The sequence below is a fragment of the Hyaena hyaena genome, unplaced genomic scaffold, assembly GCF_003009895.1.
Source record: "Hyaena hyaena isolate Hyena2069 unplaced genomic scaffold, ASM300989v1 scaffold_5, whole genome shotgun sequence".
In the NCBI taxonomy this organism is placed as follows: domain Eukaryota; kingdom Metazoa; phylum Chordata; class Mammalia; order Carnivora; family Hyaenidae; genus Hyaena; species Hyaena hyaena.
The window spans coordinates 4,377,216-4,399,398 of record NW_024080637.1 but is presented as its reverse complement, the minus strand read 5'-3'; the positions used below and the strand labels follow the sequence as shown (position 1 = coordinate 4,399,398).

Below are 22,183 nucleotides of genomic sequence, written 5' to 3'. Positions count from 1 at the left end.
TCCATTAGGCTATCAGCTGATTTTTTAGCAGAAACCTGGCAGGCCAGAAAGGAGTGAGATGATACATTCAAAGTACTAAAAGAAAAAACCCTGCAGCCAAGATTACTACTATATCTAGCAAGGCTAGAATTCAGAATAGAAGAAGAAATCAAGAATTTCCCAGACAATAAAAGGTAAAGGAATTAATGATCATTAAACCAACCCTATAAAAAATACTAAAGGGGATTCTTTGAATGGAAAGGAAGACCATAAGTAGGAGTAAGGAAAGTAGGAAGCACAAAAGTAGTTAAAATGAGTATATCTATAAAAATCAGTCAAGAGATTCACAAAATAAAAGGATGTGAAATATGATACCATATACATAAAATGGGAGGGAGTAAAGAATGGGTTCAAACTTAAGCAACCATCAACAAAGTATAGGCTGCTGTATGCAAAAGATAATTATATATAAACAAAATGGTAACCACAAATAAAAAACTAGTAGTAATAGACAAAGAATAAAGGAAATGAATCCAAGTATATCACTAAATAAAGCCAGCAAACTTTGGGAGAAGAGAGTAAGAGAATGAACAGAGTAAAACTGCAAAAACAACCACAAAACAAATAACAAAATGGAAATAAATACATAGCTATCAAAAATTACTTTGAATGTAAATGGACTAAGCAGTCCCATCAAAAGGCACAGGGTGAAAGAATGGATTAAAAAAAAAAAAAAAGCAAGACCCATCTATATACTGCCAACAAAAGACCTATTTTAGACCTAAAGACACCTGCAGATGGGTAGTGAAGTGATGGAAAACCATTTATCATGAAAACGGAAGTGAAAAGAAAGCCAGGGTAGCAATGCTTTTATCAGACAAAATAGACTTTAAAACAAAAACTGTAACAAGAGACAAAGGATACTGTATAATCATAAAGGGAACAATCAAACAAGAAGATAAAACCATTATAAATATTTATGCACCCAACATGATAACACCCAAATACATAGAGCAGATAATGACAAGTAATTGATAGTAATATTGAATTACTATCAATGGACAGATCATCTAAACAGAAGATCCCTAAGGACACAGTGGCTTTGAAAGACACATTGGATCAGATAGATCTAACTGATACATTCAGAACATTCCATCCTAAAACAATACACATTCTTTTCAAGTGCACATGGAACATTCTCCAGCACAGATCACATATTAGGCCACAAAACAAGTCTCAACAAATTCAAGAAGATCAAAGTCATAGTATGCACCTTTTCTGATTAAGACACCATGAAACTAGAAAATCAACCACAAGAAAACATCTGGAAAAAATACAAATACATGGAGGTTAAATAACGTGCTAATACACAATGAATGGGTCAACCAAGAAGTCAAAGAGGAAAAAAAAATATATGGAGAGAAATGAAAATGAAAACACAATGGTTCAAAATCTTTGGGATGTAGCAAGAGCTGTTCTAAGAGGGAAGCTTATAGCAACACAGGCCTACCTCAAGAAGCAAGAAAAATCTCACCCGTCAGTCCTCAGTTCTCAGCATACAAGAGTCTCTGATGGGTGTGGGGGGGAGGAGGGTGATGGGCATGGAGGAGGGCACTTGTGGGATGAGCACTAGGTGTTATATGGAAACCAACTTGACAATAAACTAAAATTTAAAAAAAGGAAAAGGTTTCCAACTTGAAAAAATAAAAATAAGAAATAAAATTTAAAAAAAAGAAAAATCTCAAATAAGTAACCTCATCTTACACCCAAAGGAGGTAGAAAAAGAACAAAGAAAACCCCAAACTAGTAGAAGGAAGGGAATAGTAAATATTAGAGCAGAAATAAACAATATAGAAAATTTTTTAAAAAGACAGGATCAATGAAACCAGGAGGGGCTTCTTTGAAAAGATCAATGAATTGATAAAGAACATTTAGCTAGACTCCTAAAAGAGAAGACTCAAATAAAATTAGTAATGAAAGAGAAATGACAATGCAGAAATACCAAAGATTATAAGAGAATATTATGAAAAATTATATGCCAATGAATTGGAAAACCTAGAAGAAATGGAAAAAATTTGTAGAAACATATAACCTACCAAAACTTAAGAATAGAAAATTTGAACAAATTAGTTACCAGCAAGAAACTGAATCTGTAATTAAAAAAATAAAAACAAAAACAAAAAACTCAAAACAAAAATCAGAAGCTCAAGACGAGATAGCTTCACAGGTGACTTCTACCAAACATTCAAAGAAGAATTAATATCCATTCTTCTGAAACTATCAAAAAAAAAAAAAAAAACCCAGAAGAGTAAAGAAAGCTTCCAAATCCATTCTATGAGGCCAGCATTCCCCTTATTCCAAAACCAAATGAAGATACTACAAAAAAGGGAACTTCAGATCAATATCTCTGATGAAAATAGATGTAAAAGGCCTCAACGAAATATTAGCACACTGAATCAATCCCACAATACATTAAAATTCACTTTTGTACTCTGATCTTACTGAATTCATTTATCAGTTCTAGTCGTTTTTTGGTGGAGTGAAATTTATTCCTGGGATGCAAGGATGGTTCAATATTCACAAATCAATCAGCATGATATGTCACAGCAACAAGAAAAAGGATAAAAGCCATATGATCATTTCAACAATGCAGATAAAACATTTGATAAAGTACAACATCCATGCATGATAAAATCCCTCAACAAAGTAGGTTTAGAAAGAACATACCTCAACACAATAAAGGCCATAAGTGAAAAACCCACAACTGACATCATCCTAACTTATTGGTAAAAAACTGATAACTTTACGTCTAAGATCAGGAACAAGACACATATATCTACTCTTACTACTTTTATTTAACAGAATACTGGAAATGTTAGCCATGGCAATCAGAGAAGAAAAAGGAATAAAAAGCATCCAGATTGGTAAGAAAAAAGTAAAACTTTCACTATTTGCAGACGACATGATGCTATATACAGAAAACCCAAAAGATTCCACCAAAAAATGTTAAGAACTGATAAATAAATTCAGTAATATCACAGAGCACAAAATCAATATTCCAAAGTCTGTTACATTTCTATGCACTATTAACGAAGCAGCAGAAAGATTAAGAAAGCAATCCCATGTATAACTGCACAAAAAACAAATAGGAATAAACTTAACCAAGGAGATGAAAGACTTGTAATCTCTGACAGAAACAAATGGAAAGATATTCCATGCTCATGGATTGACATAATCAATATTGTATAATGCCCATACTACCCACAGCAATTTAGAAATTTAATGCAATCCTGTCAAAATAACAACAGCAATTTTTCACAGAACTAGAACAATCCTAAAATTTGTATACAACCACAAAGAACCACAAATAGCCTGAGCAATTTTGAAAAGATGAACAAAACTGGAGGTAACACAAGCTCAGATTTCAAAATATACTAACAAAGCTATAGGAATTAAATCAGTAGATGGTGGCACAAAACAGACACATACATCAATGGAACAGAAAATCCAGAAATAAACTCACAATTTTATGGTCAATTAATTTTTGATACGGAATAAAGAATATACAATGGGAAACAATGTCTTCAACAAATGGTGTTGGGAAAACTGGACAGCTATATGCAAAACAAACTGGACCACTTTCTTATGACACACAAAAATAAACTCAAAATGGATTCAGGGCATAAGTGTAGACCTGAAACTATAAAAGTTCTAGAAGAAAGCACAGGTAGTAATTTCTCAGACATCAGCTGTATCAACATTTTTCTACATCTGTCCCCTGAGGCAAAGGAAATAGAAGGAAAAATAAACTATCGGGACTACATCAAAATAAAAAGGACTACATCAAAATAAAAAGCTTCTTTCTGCACAGCCAAGGAAACAAAACTAAAAGGCAGCCTACTGCATGGGAGAAGCTATTTGCAAATGGTGTATCTGATAAAGGATTAGTATCCATAATATATAAAAAACTCCTACATCCCAACATCAAAAAACAAAAAACCTAATCAATCCAAATAAAAATGAGAAGACAGAACAGATGTTTCTCCAAAGAAGACATACTGACACATGAAAAGATGCTCAATCTCACTCACCAGAGGGGAAATGCAGACCAAAACCACCATGAAATACCACCTTACATCTGTTGGAATAGGTAAAATTAAAAACACAAGAAACAACAAGTGTTTGTGAGGTTGTGGATAAAAGGAACCCTCATGTACTGTCACTGGGAATGAAAACTCATGCAGCCACTGTGGCAAACATTATGGAGATTCCTCAAAAAATTAAAAATATAATTGCCATATGATCCAGTAATTCTACTACTGGGTATTTACCCAAATAGTAGATGTAGATAGTAGATAGTAGCCAAGAGATGGAAGCAGCCCAAGTGTCCATCGATAAATGAATGGATAAAGAAGTGGTATGTAACCACCACAACAAAAAGTAGTGTGAAAAACATGTATGCACACATGCGTGTGTGCGCGCGCACACACACACACAGGTATACTACTCAGCCATAAAAAGAATGAAATTTTACCATTTGAAATAGCATGGATGGATTTAGAAAGTATGATGCTAAGTCAAATAGGTCAGAGAAAGACAAACACCATATGATTTAACACAGATGTGGAATTTAAGAAACAAATGAACAACAACAACAAAAGACAAAGTGAAAAACAGACTCTTACCTATTAGAGAGCTGCATGTTACCAGAGGAGAGGTGGGTGCATGGGGGGGTGGGTAAGAGAGGTTAAAAGTACACTTACCATGCATGGTAAGCACTAAGTAAGGTATAGAATTGTTGAATCACTATATTACACACATGAAAATAATATAATACTGTATGTTAATTTAAAAAATACTGGAGATTGGGAGGTAGGTGACAGTATAAGCAAAGTTGGCCATAAACTGGTAATTTTTAAAGCTGGGTAATGGGTACATGAGGGTTCGTTATAAGATTCTATTTATTTTTCTATGGAATTTTTAGTAATAATTTTTTTAACAAAGATCATTCAAAGAAAAAGAAAAGGATGCAGGGAGGGGGAGGGTTTCATAGAAGGAACTAAAACTTTTTGAGGACCTATGTGTCAAGTTTTATGCTGGCATTTTACATGTTAACGAATTTAGTTTTCACAGCAAGCACTGCTACAATTTGGAGTATTTAAAAAATCTGAAGATGTAGAAAGGAGACAAAAAAAGCATAATCTGACCTCTCCAAGACATCTAAGTTTCCTTTAAAACATCTTGCCAAGCACTTTTAAAAACTGAATTGAGATCATACTATATATACAATTTTGCAATCTATTTTTCAATTTTATTATAGTGTAATAAGCACTTCTCCGTGTCATTAGAAATTCTTCAGTATATATTTAGCATATAATGTAAAAAGGTCGTGTTGAGTACTATCGTATACTTGGCAGATTACTATATTTTTCAATATTTGGGTGGGTGGTTTGAAACATCTTTTTATAAATACTCTTGAGATACACATTTTTATGCATAAATATTTTTCTTTATGTTTCCTTTTTTTTACCAGAGCTTATTGCTTGAAGTGGAATTACTGGGTAAAGGGTGTGGGCATTTTGGATACATCTTGCCAAGTTATCCTTTCAGAGAGGGCATACCAATTTCTATCCATGCTAGCCATGTGAACATTATGGCCCACTCTTTGTCCCTTTGTCAATTTATTTTAGCTTTTCTAGGGATCTAATTAGCTTAATGAATCTGGCAGGATGAGGATTTGTATTACCGTATAAGAAACTAAGGTTCAGAGAAGAGGATATGCCACAGGTCTCACTGGTGCCATGATGTAGAAGCCATACCAGTGACCTTTTCAAGATCCCCCTCTTCTTCCTTCCCTTGCTAAATCTCTAGGAGACAATTTATTGAACAAAAGCAAATAAAAAGCAGAGGTCTGGAATATCTAGTGACAATTTAACCTAGAGCTATTTAGGTTTCTCCTCAACCTAATACCTATCTACCAAGGTGTGACAAGAAAACTAGCCAAGTTTTAAGAATTCAGGTTTCAGCACTGGGTGGCTCAGTCAATTAAGCATCCAACTTCAACTCAAGTCATGATCTTGCTGTTTGTGGGTTTGAGCCCTGCGCCAGGCTCTGCAGACAGCTCAGAGCCTGGAGCCTGCTTCAGATCTTGTGTCTCTCTGTCCCTTACCAGCTCGTGCTGTGTCTCTCTTTCTCTCTCAAAAATAAACAAACGTTAAATTTTTTTTTTAAAAAAAGAATTCAGGTATTGTCTTCCCTCTCCCTTCTGCTAATTTCCATTAGTGTTCTCTCTGCTACAAATGCCTTTAATAATTAGTTTATGTGAAGCCAAACTACAGAAGATTTACTCTATCACATGAAAAAGATCTTGGTCAGAATTTGATAGGGCTGATTTGGTAAACATCACTTATTCACAAAATATTCCTTGGGTACCTGCCATCATCTAAGTGCTATATTAGGACGCGGATAAGAGAGACGAAGATGTGGTTTCCACTAGAGGACTTCACAGTTTAACAAAATCCACTTAAGTGCTCCTCTGAAATCTCTCCTCTCCTTTATTTCTTTTGCCACCCTAAATATTTGATCATCTTTCACTCCAGTGATTATAATGACATTTTAACATACGTTTTACTTCATACTTTCTCTCCAAAGCATTCTGCAGAAGGATCCATTTACTCTTCCTGAAGTATAGCGCTGATTACCTTGTCCTTTTGCTCAGAGTTTTGGACTTCGTCATTTAGCAGTAGGTCAGAAGAGTATCATGAAAGGGCCCTCCCAGTACAAACCTACTAGATACAAGTGTTTTAAAAAATTGCTACTGTTTATACTTAGAGTAGGTACTGCACATAGTACCTTAAAAGCCCCCACCAAATAAGCTGAAACCAGACAGCAGCAAGCAGTATGCAAGCACAAATGGCAAGTTTGTCCTGTGGAAAATGCTAGTGTCAGCACCACAGTATTTCATAAGATTGAACCTTATGCCAAGGTCAAGGTAGGAGTTAAGACAGATTCTTATATTGGATTTTTTTTAAAGCCAAATGCAGCTCTATGCATTTATTCAAGACCCAATGAGTGAGACTATGGAAAACAGAACATTAAAGGATTAAAAATATAGTAGGGAAATCCTAACTAAACGAAAGTTCCAATAGATACATATCAAGCAAATTAGACGTTTGGAAAGAACATCACTGGGAGATACGACACTGTATAGTAGTAACTTTTCACTAATGGATTGGGTTTGAATCCCGTTCCTACACTTATTAGCTGTGTGAGCTTGAGCAAGTAACAACCTCTATGCCTTAGTGCCCCTTCTGAAATGTTTGTATAATAATAATATCTACTTCATGGGATTGTTGGGACAACTGAGTGAAGTAATACATATTAAATGCATATAACAGTTACTGACCCCAATAAGAGCTATGTATTATTTTTATTATTAATAGTATTAGAGATAGAGACCTCTCCCGTATAAGAAACAGTCAGTTCACTATAAAGTATTTTTAATTTTGTAAGCAACTAACAAAAGAGCCTCAGAATATATAAAACAAAAAATGATAGAACTTTAGGAAGAAACTGACAAGTTTACCATGTTTGTGTGATATTTCAAGCTATTTCTTTCAAATATTGATGGGTCAAACATCTAAAAATTCATAAATCTATAGATTTTAATGAGAGAATGATTTAAAGAGCCTATGTTGATTGTTGTACCAAACAGAGAAGTCATATTTTTCTAAAGTACACTTAGAACACTGATAGAACTTGACTGTATATTAGGCATGAATGTCTTAAAACATGTCAAGACACTGATAGCAACTATTTTCTCAGGGTAGTTTATTTTATGTATCTTTTTTTAATGTTTATTTCTTTTTGAGAGAGAGAGAGGGGAAAAAAAAACAAACAAACACAAGTGGAGGAGGGGCAGAGAAAGAGGGAGAGAGAAAATCCCAAGCAGGCTCCAAGCTCTCAGCATAGAGCCTGATGCAGGGCTCGATCTCATGAACGGTGACATCATGACCTGAGCCAAAGTCAGATGCTTAACTGACTGAGCCATCCAGGACCCCCGTAGTGTACTAATCTTATTAGCTACTTTTTCATAGCAGCAGGCTATTAACATGGGAAGGATACTGGAATAGGGAGCCTGGACACAGACTTTCAGACATAGATAGAAATGTGGTATGACAAAGATGACACTGTACATCCATGGGGAAAGGTGGAACTATTCAATTAACCATTTATGCACATGGGAAAAAAATTTAATTGGATCACTACTTCATTATAGTACCAAAACACAAAAATCAGTTCTAGATATATCTCAGGTTTAAATGTAAAAGGCAAAAACTTCAGCAGTTTTAGAAGAAAATGATCTTGGGATAAAGATTTCTTCAAAAGAAGCAAAAGGCAATAACCAATTGGTAAATTCAGATGCATTATAATTCAGAACTTCTATTCATTAGAAGACCAGGAACAATGTTGTGAAGTCAAGCTACAATGTGGGAGAAGGTGTCTACAACATATATAACTGACAAAGGGATGGTATCTGGAATGCATGAAAAATCTATAAATAAGAAATAAAAAGACCATCAACGCAATAGGAAAAAAGAAAAGGTATGGACAGGTCTTCTATAGAAGGAAAGATGAATAAGAATATTAAAAGGGGTTCAACACTTAGTATTTTACATCCACAAAATTGGCAAAAATTAAGAATTCTCTCTGTGCTAAGTGTTGGTAAAAACGTGGATCAACATTCCCCTTACAAACAGCCAGGAAGAGTGTAAAATGGCACAACCACTTTGGAAAACAAGTTGGCATTTTTGTACAAATCTGCATTCCCTTCTGCATTTCTCTTCCCTTCTAAGCATCTCCAGGGAAAATTCTTGGACATACAGAAGACATAAGAATATTTATAGCAACACTGAGTGTTATGTGGAAACTAATTTGACAATAAACTATTTGTAAAAAAAAAAAAAAAAAAAAAAAAAAGAATATTTATAGCAATAGTGTTTATAAGTACCAAAAAATTAGAACCCTAAATGAATCAAAGATGTGTAGAGGAGACCTGTATTTGCAGTCATTTAGTTGAGAGTGAAAGGACAGATAACAAGGAGCTAGAGAGTGGGCACCGAGTTTCAGCATGGTTTCTTTCTTCATAGATGGTTACTTTGTCTTTGAGAACAGAGGTTCTGTAAAATACTGCTTGCTATCCTCTGTGTTACCTTGTACATAGGAGGTTATGAAATCAGGGTATGTTGCATTAAAATGAGTTTCAAGTCTCTAGATTCAAAGATAAGAAACAGATTCCAAAGCTCTAGTGACTTCTGAATCACCTACTACTATTAGATCATCTACGTTATTCACTGTTTTCCCTTCTTAGTGAGGGAAGGGACATCAGAATCTGACTTTTCATCTAGTTTCTAAGGCTCTGAAGAGGTGGCCCTCTGACCATATTTAACAAAGCACCAGGAAATGGGTTAAATATCAGAAGGGATGACCAATGAGGTTAAATGACTTACCTTGACTCCTTTTCATTTATATCCACGTTATCATAGATAATACCTTCCTGAGACCTAAGTTCTAGGATCAGGACGGGAACAAAATAGTCCATTATTAGGCATGGCTGATACAAACTTCTGGGCCTTCTAAATGATCCACAAGTATCCATAATACCCAATTATCTAGGTACATCCATCCCCATGTCTGTTTTATCAAAATCTGCTCCCAGAATACAGACAGGCTGGAAGGATAAAAGAACAAAAAGAATCTCCATTTGGGAAGAAATTCAATTGAGAGATTAAATAGTGGCTGCCCAGTATCTCAAATACATATGTATATATTTGTCTCAATTTAATTTCATGCATATTTTCAGAAAATATGAGTTGCTGAAAGGGTCATCTTTAGAGTAGTTTCCCATCATCCTGGAACTTGGCAAAGATGTTTTACTTTTAGAACAGTAAGAGGACTTTTCCAAAATTCTGGAAAAAGACATTTAAGTAAAACATCCATGTTTTTTCCTCCTTAATTTTTATCTCAAACCATTGGTAACTGCTATTCTATAATAATCTAGCATAAAATTCAATCTTAGTGCATAATTCTAAGTAGACATTTTCAGTTTAGATAGTCACATTTCTTGCTGCTCTACATAGAACTCCATGTTTAAGTGATTTGCCACTTGAATGAATTTGAGACCTTCTTAGTATAATTATTTATAATTCGCATTTGATTATTCATAAATTTGACTGGGAGTACAATGCATGTCTATTCTGAGTTGGCTTTTTGGATTTTTACATGGACCAAGGAAATTTGAGGGGACCCATGATTTTACCAGGTTGATTTATAGAACCTTCACTTGTTATTTAGTACAGCAAACTCCTATTTCTGGAATACAATATACATTTGAGTTGCCTAATCAGAGTGAAATCAAAGTACCACCATGGCTAAGGCTTACAAACAAAAACCAACAAACACCACATGGCCCTCTTTTTTTGGCAGATTCAACTTACTGAACATGTACTGAGATCATACTGTGTGTGAGGCAATGTGCTAATCTGTGTATTGTTTTTATAGCCAAGAATATTCCAGTGACCCATCTTTGATTCAATTTGTATGTGTACTACAATGTGAACAGGTCCAACTTCTGTCTTAACTAGGATGATTTGACCGTCAGATTCTACAAGAGGCTGTGTGGTGTAATGTGAAATGCACAGCTTTGTAATCAGAGAGACTTGAGTACAAATCCCAGATCACTCAAGAGATGTGGATGTAGGTCCTACGGCCTCCCTAAAAAGATACTATTTTTCTAGGATTTTAAGAGGCCTGGTAAATAGTAGGCACTTGAGAAATGTTACTCATCTTCCGCAAAGTAAGTAATCCTGTTGGATAAAATGTTGTCTTTGATCTTTATGTGTCAAACTTTGATTAAATATGGAATGAAGGAAGGATTACTACTTCTCTTTTCCTGCCCCTGAATATGCCAATACTGAGTAGTTTTGTGCCAGTAGTAAGTTGATGTCACTTACCTAAATCAGGCAGCGAAATGGAAAATGCACTGTTGATTGACAAAAGACACAAAAGGGTTAAGGAGAAAAGTCAGGTTCAGAAAGATTAGCTGATCCATCTCAAATAACATATTGATGACCAGGTTTCTTGATGCAGATGCATCTAGGCAAAGATGCAAAGCAAACCTTTCCTGTAGCTTTGTTCTGATCAACCTTTCCCCCTGCTTCCACACCACCATTTGAAAAGGAGCCTATGTATCCCTGGGACCACTCATATTCCCTTCTCTAAGTAGACAGCTTCAGGCTCTGCCCCATCCAGTCACAAGATCCAGTTTTCACCTGCAGATCTTCCGAGATGCCCATCAAATACAGGTGTACCTTGTTTTACTGCACTTTGTTTTATTGCAATTCACAGACACTGTATTTTTGACAGGTAGGTTTGTGACAACTTAGCATCAAGCAGGCCTATCAATACCGTTCTTCCAAGAACATTTTCCTACTTAATGTCTCTGCATCATATTTTGGTAGTTCTCAAACTATTTCAAACTTTTTCATTATTCATTATGGTGATCTGTGATTATGACGCACTAAAGCTCAGATGATGGTTAGCATTTTTAGCAACAGATTTTTAAATTAAGGTATGTGCATTTTTATGACATGTTTCATGCTTAATAGACCACAGTATAAACACAACTTTTATATGAACTGGGAAACCAAAAAATCTGACTCACTTTATTGTTAACATTTGCTCTGTTGTGGTGGTCTGGAGCCCAACCCACAACATCTCTGAGGTGCGCCTGGACATGCATTGTGGTGAAAGAGAACCACCCCCTGCAGACATGGTACCCTGCCTATATGTAGGAATAAGCCAAAAGGATATCCTGAGGGCAGAATTCCAGGCCGGGGGGAATGGAAGATAGCAAATTGCTATGTGGGAGAGGGACATTGGCCCAAGTAAATTGTTTGGTTACACAGTTAAGGAGATGGAAGGAAGTATGGTGCGGTAGGAAAAAAAATCCATGTATGTTAAGCAATTAGTTTCAGTTCAGTTCTATGGGGACACTCACAATGGGCCAGACCCATGTGCTGGGTATATTAAATGATCAGACAGAGTTTCTACCCTAAAGTAGCTGGGGGTTTAGTGAGGGAGACCCAAAGTACAAAACTGTGTTAAGAACACAAGAAAGGAATGTCCAAAGCAACAGCACTTTTAGGAAAATCAGCTCACCTTTACGCACGCCTCAGTTTCTTCATTTCTAAAGTGCATACCAGCTCTATCTTACAGGCTGACTTAGTAGAGGAGCATGGGTGTACCTAAGAAGGTGTGTAGGGGAGGGAGCTTAGGATACTCAGTGTCCCTGCTGTCAGTGACTGTACACCCAGACCCGGTGGTGTCAGAATAGAGGGCAGCAGTCCCCGGAGTCAGAGAGAGCCACATCTGACTCGGAGTTCTGCCCTTATCCACTTACCCTGTGCACGCAACCTAACTTTTCAAAGCCCCCCGTTTTTATCTGTTCTGTCACATTGTGAGTATTGTGAGAATTGGAGAGAGAACACACATGAAGCAGTTCGCCCCCCTGTGCTCAATGCCTAGTTAGCATACTTCCTTGGCTTCTCCACTCAGGGGTTCCTAGCTCAGCGAAGCCTTTCTTAACACCAATTCCTTCCTCTGTTTTAGTTGCATCACAGTGATGGTAATCCCTATTTACTTTAAAAAAATTTTTTTTAATGTTTTATTTATTTTTGAGAGAGAGAGAGAGACAGCATGAGCAGGGGAGGGTCAGAGAGAGAGGGAGACACGGATTCAGGCTCCAGGCTCTGGTGGGGCTCGAACCCACAAACAGTGAGATCATGACCTGAGCTAAAGTCGGATGCTTAGCTGACTGAGCCACCCAGGTGCTCCAGTAGCTCCTACTTAATCATAGAAATGGAGGCTACAAAAAATCTCGAATGCTATTTCCTTCCTCTGGGTCATTTAACTCTTTCAACATTTATTCTTAAATAAATTATTGTCACTGTTTATTGTTATTTATTGTCTCGGGCACTGTTCTTTATGCTGGAGATGCAGCAGTGGACAAAACCATGAGTGCCCTCATGGATTCTAGCAGGGTGAAGCAGACAGAACAAGGATATTTATGCTCTGTCAAGTAAGGACAGAAGTGCAGTTGGACAAAATAGAGCAAGATGAGGGGACAGGAGAGCTGCAGGTGAGAGCTGGGTTTGCCATTTTTCAGAAGATGGTCAGGGAAGGGTTCACTGATAAGGTGACGGGAGTAGACATCTAAAGGAAGTGAGGGAGTGTGCCACACTGTTAGCTGAGTAAGAATGTTCTGGGAAAGGGAAAGGAAACAGCCAATGCAGAGACCTGCAGGCAGAGGTGTGCTTGGTCTCTTTAAAGAAAAATAAGGAAGTTGGTGCATCTGGAACAGATGGTGTGAGAACAGGTTTAACATCTAATTCCCATGTAAAATCCATAGCACAGCTAAGGCCAGTGGCATTTAACTCTTGGCTTATTTATACCTAAGTCCACACCATTTAATGACTGTCCTAAGAGACAGTGTGTGTATCTGAGAGAAAGAGCAGGTGGAGAGCCTTACTCTTTTTAAATGCCACATTCCCACTGTTACAACCTCTCTCTGAAGGTAAGACAGTTAACTAGGAGTTGGTGTTCAAGAGAGGAGCCCTCAATCAAAAAGCTCAACAAACGTTAATTAAAGAAATTCTGTCTTGTCCTGTTTTATCTATAGGTTGTTAATTGAAAAATTAAGGCTGAGGGGATTTACGAGGGAAAAAATCTTGTTTTATTTTTACTTGACAGAGTGTGAGTTGGGAAAAGGGGCAGAGGGAGAGAGGGGGGAGAGAGGGGGGGAGAGAGAGAGAGACCGAGAGAGAGAGACCAAGGGAGAGAGAGAGAGAGAGAGACCGAGAGAGAGAGAGACCGAGAGAGAGAGAGAGAGACCGAGAGAGAGAGAGAATCCCAAGCAGGCGCCACACAGTGCGAAGCCAGACACAGGGTTCCATCCCATGACCCTGGGATCACGATCTGAGCTGAAACCAAGGATTGGTCGTTGAGCTGACTGAGCCATGCAGGCACCCCAGGAAAAAATCTTAATAGACTGTCTTAAAGATAAAACATCTTTCTCTGCGGGTAGTGAATTTCTCCTTTATAGAGGTGTGCGAGCACAGGTATTTGGCTTGTTAGGAAGTTTGCAGAGAAGCTTTTGTAGTGAGTTAGACTAGATAATATGGATTTCTCTTGTAACCCTGCAATTCTCTAAGAAAAAAGGGTTTCTTAGGAGTATTAATAGAGGTTACAAGACATGCACAGGATGTTAGGGAGACATAGGAGACACAGATAATCCGGGTCTGGGTAGAGGGGTTCAGGGAAGGCGTCCGAGAAGGGATACTATTTGACCAAATTTTAAGACAAGAACTTTGATAATCAAAGGAGGTTGGAGGAGGGTTGGTACATTCCAGACCAAGGCAATGTCATGGTTAAAGCAAGGAGGCACCAATACCATGGCGGAGTTACATCTGTCGGGTATTTATATGGGATGGTAGAGGAAATCTGAGTGAGAACTGGAACTAGACAAGAAGGGAGCTTCCATAAAATATTCACTTGCCATAGAAAAATATTGGGTATTAGTGCTAAATGTCGTAAGGAGTCACTGAATAGTTCTAAGACAAAGGAAATCGGATTTGCATTAAAAAACATCAGCATTTTCACCTGGATCAAAGTTTTAGGGGATGACAGGCATCATGCTACTCATTTTTGGTCAGAAGCATCTAACCTGCTAGGGCCAGAGTATGCCTTCGTGCATAGGTCTAACTGACTACTGGAGCTCTACTTCCATGGTCAGAACTACAATCCATGAACCCTACAGTCTGTTGGATCTCTTGGTAGATCTAGATCTAGCAGACAACTGGACTAAAAAATCACATAACTTCCATGTTTTATGATGGACAAGAACGTCAAGGCAGAGTAAGAATTCCATGCCAACGTATCTGGTGACCTTGGGGAAATTATCTTATTGCCCCCTCCTTTCATAAGACACAGATTTACGTCTATATCTCTTCCTACATATTAAAAAAGTGTCTCCAGAGACTGCCCAGCCTTGCTCGTATGCAAGAGGAACCATGGGCTGGGTCATGATTTGCCCACAAGTGCACACAGAGTAAACGACAAAGCTGAAACCAGAACCCGGGTCTCCCATACTGCTGGTGAACCCGTAACCTTCTCAAACACTGGCAATTAGTGGGGCGATCTTGGAGGGTCCTTTCCAGGTGTACGACCTTGAGATACATGAACCAGTCAGCTGCAAAGTTCATCTCCCCTCTCTACACACTGCTTCTCTCCAGAGATGCAAATTAGAATATAGAAGCGTAGACATACGAAACCACAGAAAAGCACAGGGCTAAGAAAACATAAAAGGACATAATTAATAACATAATGGCTGGTGATAACAGGGATATATGCCAAAGATGATGAGGAAAAATTTACTTTCTGGACTTTGCTTAAGACTTTCCCCTCTACCCTTGTCTATAACCCAGTTTCATCGATTTTTTTCCAAAGGGGTGTTGTCACCTAATTACTCTCTGTGGGTGTGGTTCATTCACAAATTGGAAAGAGGCGGCAGGTGACAAGGAGGCCATCGACTTTAGTTGCTGATACGCCCTGCACGGTTTCTGAGAAGCGGATGTAGAACTATCAGGCTATCACTGTTAGTCTTCTCCTGGGAAGAGACGCTGCACAAGAATCTTTACCTTACATGTTTGTTCAACTTGTTTTTCTTCATTTTAAATCTGTTCTTTTCCTTCTTCAAGAATTTCTGCAGTCTTGTAAGTGCTTCTTTTCCATCTAAACTAAGAGGAACGCGAAGATATAAACAACATGGCATTTGAGAGAGTACTCCAGAAGGAAGAGGCTCATTCCAGAATGCAACCCACTCCAGGGAGAGAGTGGAAATGCCTTATCGACCTCTATGCTTTTCTTGTTCATTTAGATGCCAATATGAAAGAACACACACCAGTCAGCTATGAAGGGAATTATACATCAGTACAAACTTTATCCACCCCAAATGGTCTCTATTTTGCATATGTGAAGCAAGGTCTTCCTTTTAGAGAAGATGACTTAGGGAAGACTAGTTTACAAACTACACTGGAAATATAAGAATTCCTGGCTCCTGAAATCAGGTCACTGACTTTTACTTGATGACTGATATTACAACAATAGCGGTACATTTATCACGCAGTTAATCATTAAAATTCTTCCAAATATGCTCTTGGGTTGGGTTTTTTTGGGTTTTTTTTTTTAGGGTAGCTGGAGAGAGAATGATACATCTACAGCGTCCCACCCAGCATGGAACACTACTCTTCCCTCCAACCCTCGAACTTCTTGCTTTTGACCACTGCTGCTGTCATTTCCACAATGTGCCCTCAGAAACCAAAGTTGACGAGTAAAGCCCATTTGAACAAATACGAATTTGTTGAACACTGAATTCTTAGATATTAAATTAAGTCTAAATCCCAGAGATAGTCTTATTAACTTGCAAAGACACAAGTCAAGTCATAACCATTGATTTCTTTCTGTAAATGCAATGATAGGACTGAAGCAAGTTTTATTATTATTTACTTCTCCCTTCTCACTTAATTCCTAACATGATATTAAAGTCTTCTACTTTGAGAGATGGACGTTTTCTTAAGAGAGAAAGCAATATGATTAAATATTCTAGCATATGATTGTACACAATCCCAAGTCTCTTATTCATCACAATCGTAGTATTAAAATAGCTATCTCTACTCATGATGTAAATCCTAAGGATGAGAGGGTCAAGGGAAGAGGAAGAGGACTACTTCTTAAAGTCTAGTTTTCCTTTACCAGCAATACCATTAGCTATGGAGCTAAGAAAGAGAGGAACTCACTCTATTTTTGAGTAGTTGCTTTTTGTTTTGTAGACCTCTTCATACACTTCACTATTTTCTTCTGGAATTAAAAAAAATATTTATTATAATGACAATAGTTCAAATTCATACTTGACAAGAAATTATTAGATACCTATCAGGTGCTAGGTACACTTTCATGTCAGGTACATTTAAAAAAAATTTTTAACATTTATTTATTTTTGAGACAGAGAGAGAGAGAGAGAGAAAGAGAGTGAGCGAGACAGCACAAGCAGGAGAGGGACAGAGAGGAAGACAGAATCCTAAGCAGGCTCCAGGCTCTGAGCTGTTGACACAGAGCCTGATGTGGGGCTTGAAGTCAAGAACCGTCAGGTGATGACTTGAGTTGAAGTCGGATGCTCAATGGACTGAGCCACCCAGATATGTTTAAAAACATATCTGTTTTTAAAGTTTATTTATTTATTTGGAGAGAGAGGGACAGAGGGAGAATCCCAAGCAGACTCCGTGCTGTTTGCGCAGAGCCCAATGTGGGGCTTGATCTCACAAACCATGAGATCATAACCTGAGCCAAAATCAAGAGTCAAGACACTGAATCAACTGAACCACCCAAGTGCCGTAGTCACATGTTTTTTATAAGCATATGGTAACAATAATTAAACCCTTGTAAAATTAGGTATAAAATGAAAATTCACGTTTGCTTCTTCCCTGATCCCAAGTCTGATCTGGTATGGTCAAAGAAAGCAGGTTTATCAACAGATTGCATCCTTCTACCCTCTTCCTTTGCATATTTTGTATATAACATGCAGAGTCTACTAAACATCACATATTGTGTTGAATGTTGGGGCAAGAATAGAGAACCAAAGCATCTTGAATAATCTTCCCCTTCACAGCATGACTTTAGCCAATTCCAACACATCAGCTTAAGATACAATTTGAGGCTACCCTGTATTGGAGGATTTTCAAGTTTAATTTTTTAATGTTTATTTTTTAGAGAGGCAGAGTGTGAGCAGGGGAGGGGAAGAGAGAGAGGGAGACACAGAATCTGAAGCAGGCTCCAGGCTCTGAGCTGTCAGCACAGAGCCTGACAGAGGGCTCGAACTCACAAACCACAAGATCATGACCTGAGCCAAAGTTGGACGCTACACCGACTGAGCCACCCAGGCTCCCTGAGGATTTTCAAGTTTAAAACGTGACTCAAACACAGTGAGTTTAGGAGAGTCACTTAAATTCTCCATGCCTCAGTTTCCTTTCTAAAATGGGGTACTGAATTTCATGATCTCTAAGGTTGTTTTACCATCAAAAATTCTGACATTCTAAGGAGGACAAAAGCAACCAGAGAAGCATTTGATTATCTCTCCTCTATTACTTCTTCATCCATTCATTGGACAAATAATTTCTGGATGTCTAATGTGTCTGGCATTTTGTTAGGGGCTAGGGAAAACAGCATGCATAAAGAAGGTAATAATCCAGGAGGGAAGACAGTTACTAATGGAAGAATTGCATGCATATAAAATTATAGCTGTAAAGGACTGAGAGGCAGGGCCATGGTACCCTGAGGTTGAGTAGATTATGCCTCCCGGGGGGAATGATGCAGAAGCTGGGGTCAGAAGAAATAGTAAGAGTCATGTAGGCAAAGGGGCCCAGGGAAGTGAAGAACACTCCATGAAGGAGGAGGAGCACATGAAAACACTCTGAGGTGGAGCTTGGCAAGTATGAGAAGCTAAAAGGAGATCGGCATGAATGGATGTTGATGAAGACTGTACGGTATGAAGAGACTCCAGTGGCAGGTAGAGGCAAACCACTCAAGGCCTCTAGACCATGTTAAGGCTGATCTTAAAAGTTCTAGGAAACCATGACTGGGTGTTAAGTAAAAAACATTCCTATCATCAGACCTGCATCGTGAAGCCATCAGGAAGGATAGCATTTCACAGTGAAGGGTTTTTTTTTTGTTTTTTTTTGTTTTTTTTGCCATGAGAGCCCCATTATTAGTGGCTTCATCTGCATGATCCTAAAGCATTTGTTAGCCCACACCTCAGACCACTTCTAGCTTAGCACCACCTTGCCCGAGTGGCATTATTAAAAGTATAAATATAGATAAAAGACACCTTACACCAAGTCACAGAAGCATCAGCAATTCCTACCCACATTTTCAAACGTCTTCTTCTACGTACCATTATCTGAAGCAAATGAGCTAGAGAAATCTGACCTGGTTCTGCAGGGAGAAATAATGCAAAGACCATTAACCTGTTGTGTTGTACCTTTAAAGTTTCACCACAGGGCCGAAGGGCTGAGATGCACTTACCTCGCTCTGCCAGGGTAGTCAACATCATCATACATCTCCTCTGAGATGGAGTGAGGCTTCCAGGCCCCTTGGCCTGGCATTTCTGTAGTGACCTCCAAGGCCTCCACATACCCACCTGTACAGAAAACAGACAAAGTCCTGGAAGAATAGCTCATCAAGCGCTAGCATAAATGCATTCGCACGTCACGGTAGTGGAGGCAAGAATAGCAAAGGCAGATTTCATAAACTGGATTATAATCTCGACACACACATTTGTTTTAAATCTTTTTTACATTTATTATTGAGACACAGAGACAGAGTGAGAACGGGGGAGGGTCAGAGAGAGAAGGAGACATAGAATCTGAAGGAGCCTCCAGGCTCTGAGCTAGCTGTCAGCACAGAGCCCGAGGTGGGGCTCGAACCCACAAATTGTGAGATCATGACCTGAGCTGAAGTCGGGCGCTCAACAGACTCAGCCACCCAGGCGCCCCTCGATAGGCACGTTTCTCTGGCAAACCACTTTCCCTTGCAGAGACTCAGCTATGGTTCTCTGAAGTTGGGATGATGAAAACACCGACTCTTAAGTGAGTATTTTAAGGTCGAATACGTATTCAGGAAGGGTGCTAGTTACCTAGTGACCAGTAACTCCACCCTCTTCTTTGATGGCTATTGTCTAATCTCAGACCTCAGATGGTGAAACCCTCCATGGTACAGCCCTAGAGTTTCTCTCCCTTTATAAAATTTTTTTCAGTGTTTATTTCTGAGACAGCAAGCATGACAGTGAGTGGGGGAGGGGCAGAAAGAGAGAGAGAGAGACAGAATCCGAAGCAGGTTCCAAATTCTGAGCTGTCAGCACTGAGCCCGATGCAGGGCTCAAATTCACAAACTATGAGACCATGACCTGAAACGAAGTTGGATGTTGAACCGACTGAGCCACCCAGGTGCCCTTCTCTCTCTTTAAATCTAGATAATCTTATTCAGTTTTGTGGCATTTTTTTCTTCAAATTTCTTAGACAAATTGATGGAGCACATTAGCATTTCCTTATTCCTCAGTGATGGAATTAGCCAGAAGATGGTGTGCCAGGTTGAAAAATGTACAGAGATTGTGGGCACAAGTAGCGAGCCTGTTAATTACAGGTGCTGGTTTATTTCACAGAGCTGTAAACGTGTCATAACCATAAAACTGTCATATTTTTATCAGTTGGCATAGTTTGATATTTTGAGTACGGGTGATTCAGAACCATTTTCACACACGAACGATTAATCAGAAAGAAGAAGTGATACATCTGAGAAATAAGCAATGTGCAAATTGACTCATGTAATTAAATGAACCAAGTAAGAAAAGCTTATCCCCTGGTAAGAAGTCAGCATGTAGACCCCAAACTGTCTCAAGCACATCAGCTCCTTGATCCATCAGGTGCTGCCTTTCTGTAAGAGGTTATCCGTAAGTTTCTCCCAGCACAAAGCAAAGATCTTGAACACACAGGTGCTTAATTCCTAGTTCAAGACAAGTTTTTTTTCTTTCTTAATCCTTCCTTGGCTGCAGCAAATGTAAAAGTTTATGGCTTCATTTTAAAAACACAGACAACTCCCAAATTTACATCTCTAACTTCGACATCTTTCACAAATTCTAGATTCCCCGTCAGCCTTCACATCACTCCCATTTGGTTGTCTAAACACATTATGTTCCAAACCAAACTCATGGCTTCTCTGCAAATCTGCATTTCCTGAAGCCAGCCCCAACTGAATAAACAGTGGCAGCTTATCTTTTCTGTTGTTTGGGCCCCAAACACGGAGACATCCTTGAGTCTCTTCTCTACTTCCAAATTCTATCCTGAATCCATACACGTCTCAACAAGTCTACCACGTGCGCTCCTCCAAGCTCCCACCCTCGCTCCCTCTCTCTCACAACACACACACACACACACACACACACACACACACACACACACACATATTAGTACAACAAGCTCCTAACAGGTCCCTAATTTATCCCTTTGCATTTCTTCTTTCCTGACTGCAGCCAGGATGATTCTTTAAATGCAATCAGATCATTCTGTTCTTGTGCTCGAAACCTGTCATTGGTTCTTCAAAACCTGTCAGAGTAAATGTCAAAGTTCTTGCAATGGTCTACAGAAGCCCCCACACTATCTGGCCCCTTATCACGTCTGTGACCTCATCTCCTACTACACTCTGCTCCAGCCACACAGTCCCGGCTCCCAGCTGTTCTGCCCCCATACCTGGTAGGCTCCTGCCCCAGGATATTTGCACTCCCGAAAAACATCCTTACCCTAGGTACACATGGCTCTCCTACCTACTTTACATCTTTGAAGTCATTTACGAACACTTTTTTTTTTTTTTTTTTGCTGCATAAAGTATTATTTTATTAATATGAATTTCTTTTTTTTTTTTTTTTTTTTTTTTACAAATAGTTTATTGTCAAATTATTACGAACACTTTAAAACCGCAACTTCTAGCACCTCTCCTTGGCTTTCCTGATTCTCTTTCCTTGCCTTGTCTATTCCACATAACATTTACTGCCGTTCCACACAGTGGATATTTTACTGTTTATATATTTATTATCTGTCTCTGCGGATCAGAATGCAACCTCCTTGAGGATAGGAATTTTTATCAGTGTTGTCTACTGCTATACCCCCAGCATGTGGAACAGTGCCGGGCACATAAAGGCACTTCAGTATTTTATAATATTGAATGATTTAAATGGATTTAAACTAGAGTTTTGTGTACTGAATTTATAGTGTTTACTGATATGTTAAATTTTATATCTACCATCTCATTACATACTTTTATTTGTTCTTTTTTCTTGCCCCTCATCTTCCTCTTTCTTGACTGAGGTTTCTTCTCTTTATTCTTTTTTATTTTTTTGGAAGGCATATCCGCCATGTGTATCTTTTAAAAGTTACCCTAGTATGTTTTCAATTTTAATTATACAGGAAAAAGCACAAATCCTAAGAGTGCAGCTCAGTGGTTTTTCCCAAATTGAACATTTTCATGCGGGGAGCACATAGAT

The 22,183-nt window shown here is 38.4% G+C and overlaps 1 protein-coding gene across 1 annotated transcript in view; it reads right to left on the bottom strand.

The window, feature by feature from the left end:
* FYB2 (FYN binding protein 2) overlaps positions 1-22,183 on the bottom strand; it is a 94,714-nt gene that overhangs the window by 11,307 nt on the left and 61,224 nt on the right. Inside the window, 6 exon segments of the mRNA XM_039238088.1 lie at positions 9,489-9,549; positions 10,992-11,020; positions 15,735-15,833; positions 16,893-16,953; positions 19,043-19,083; positions 19,174-19,288. Coding sequence (XP_039094019.1) covers positions 9,489-9,549; positions 10,992-11,020; positions 15,735-15,833; positions 16,893-16,953; positions 19,043-19,083; positions 19,174-19,288 — 406 coding nt within the window.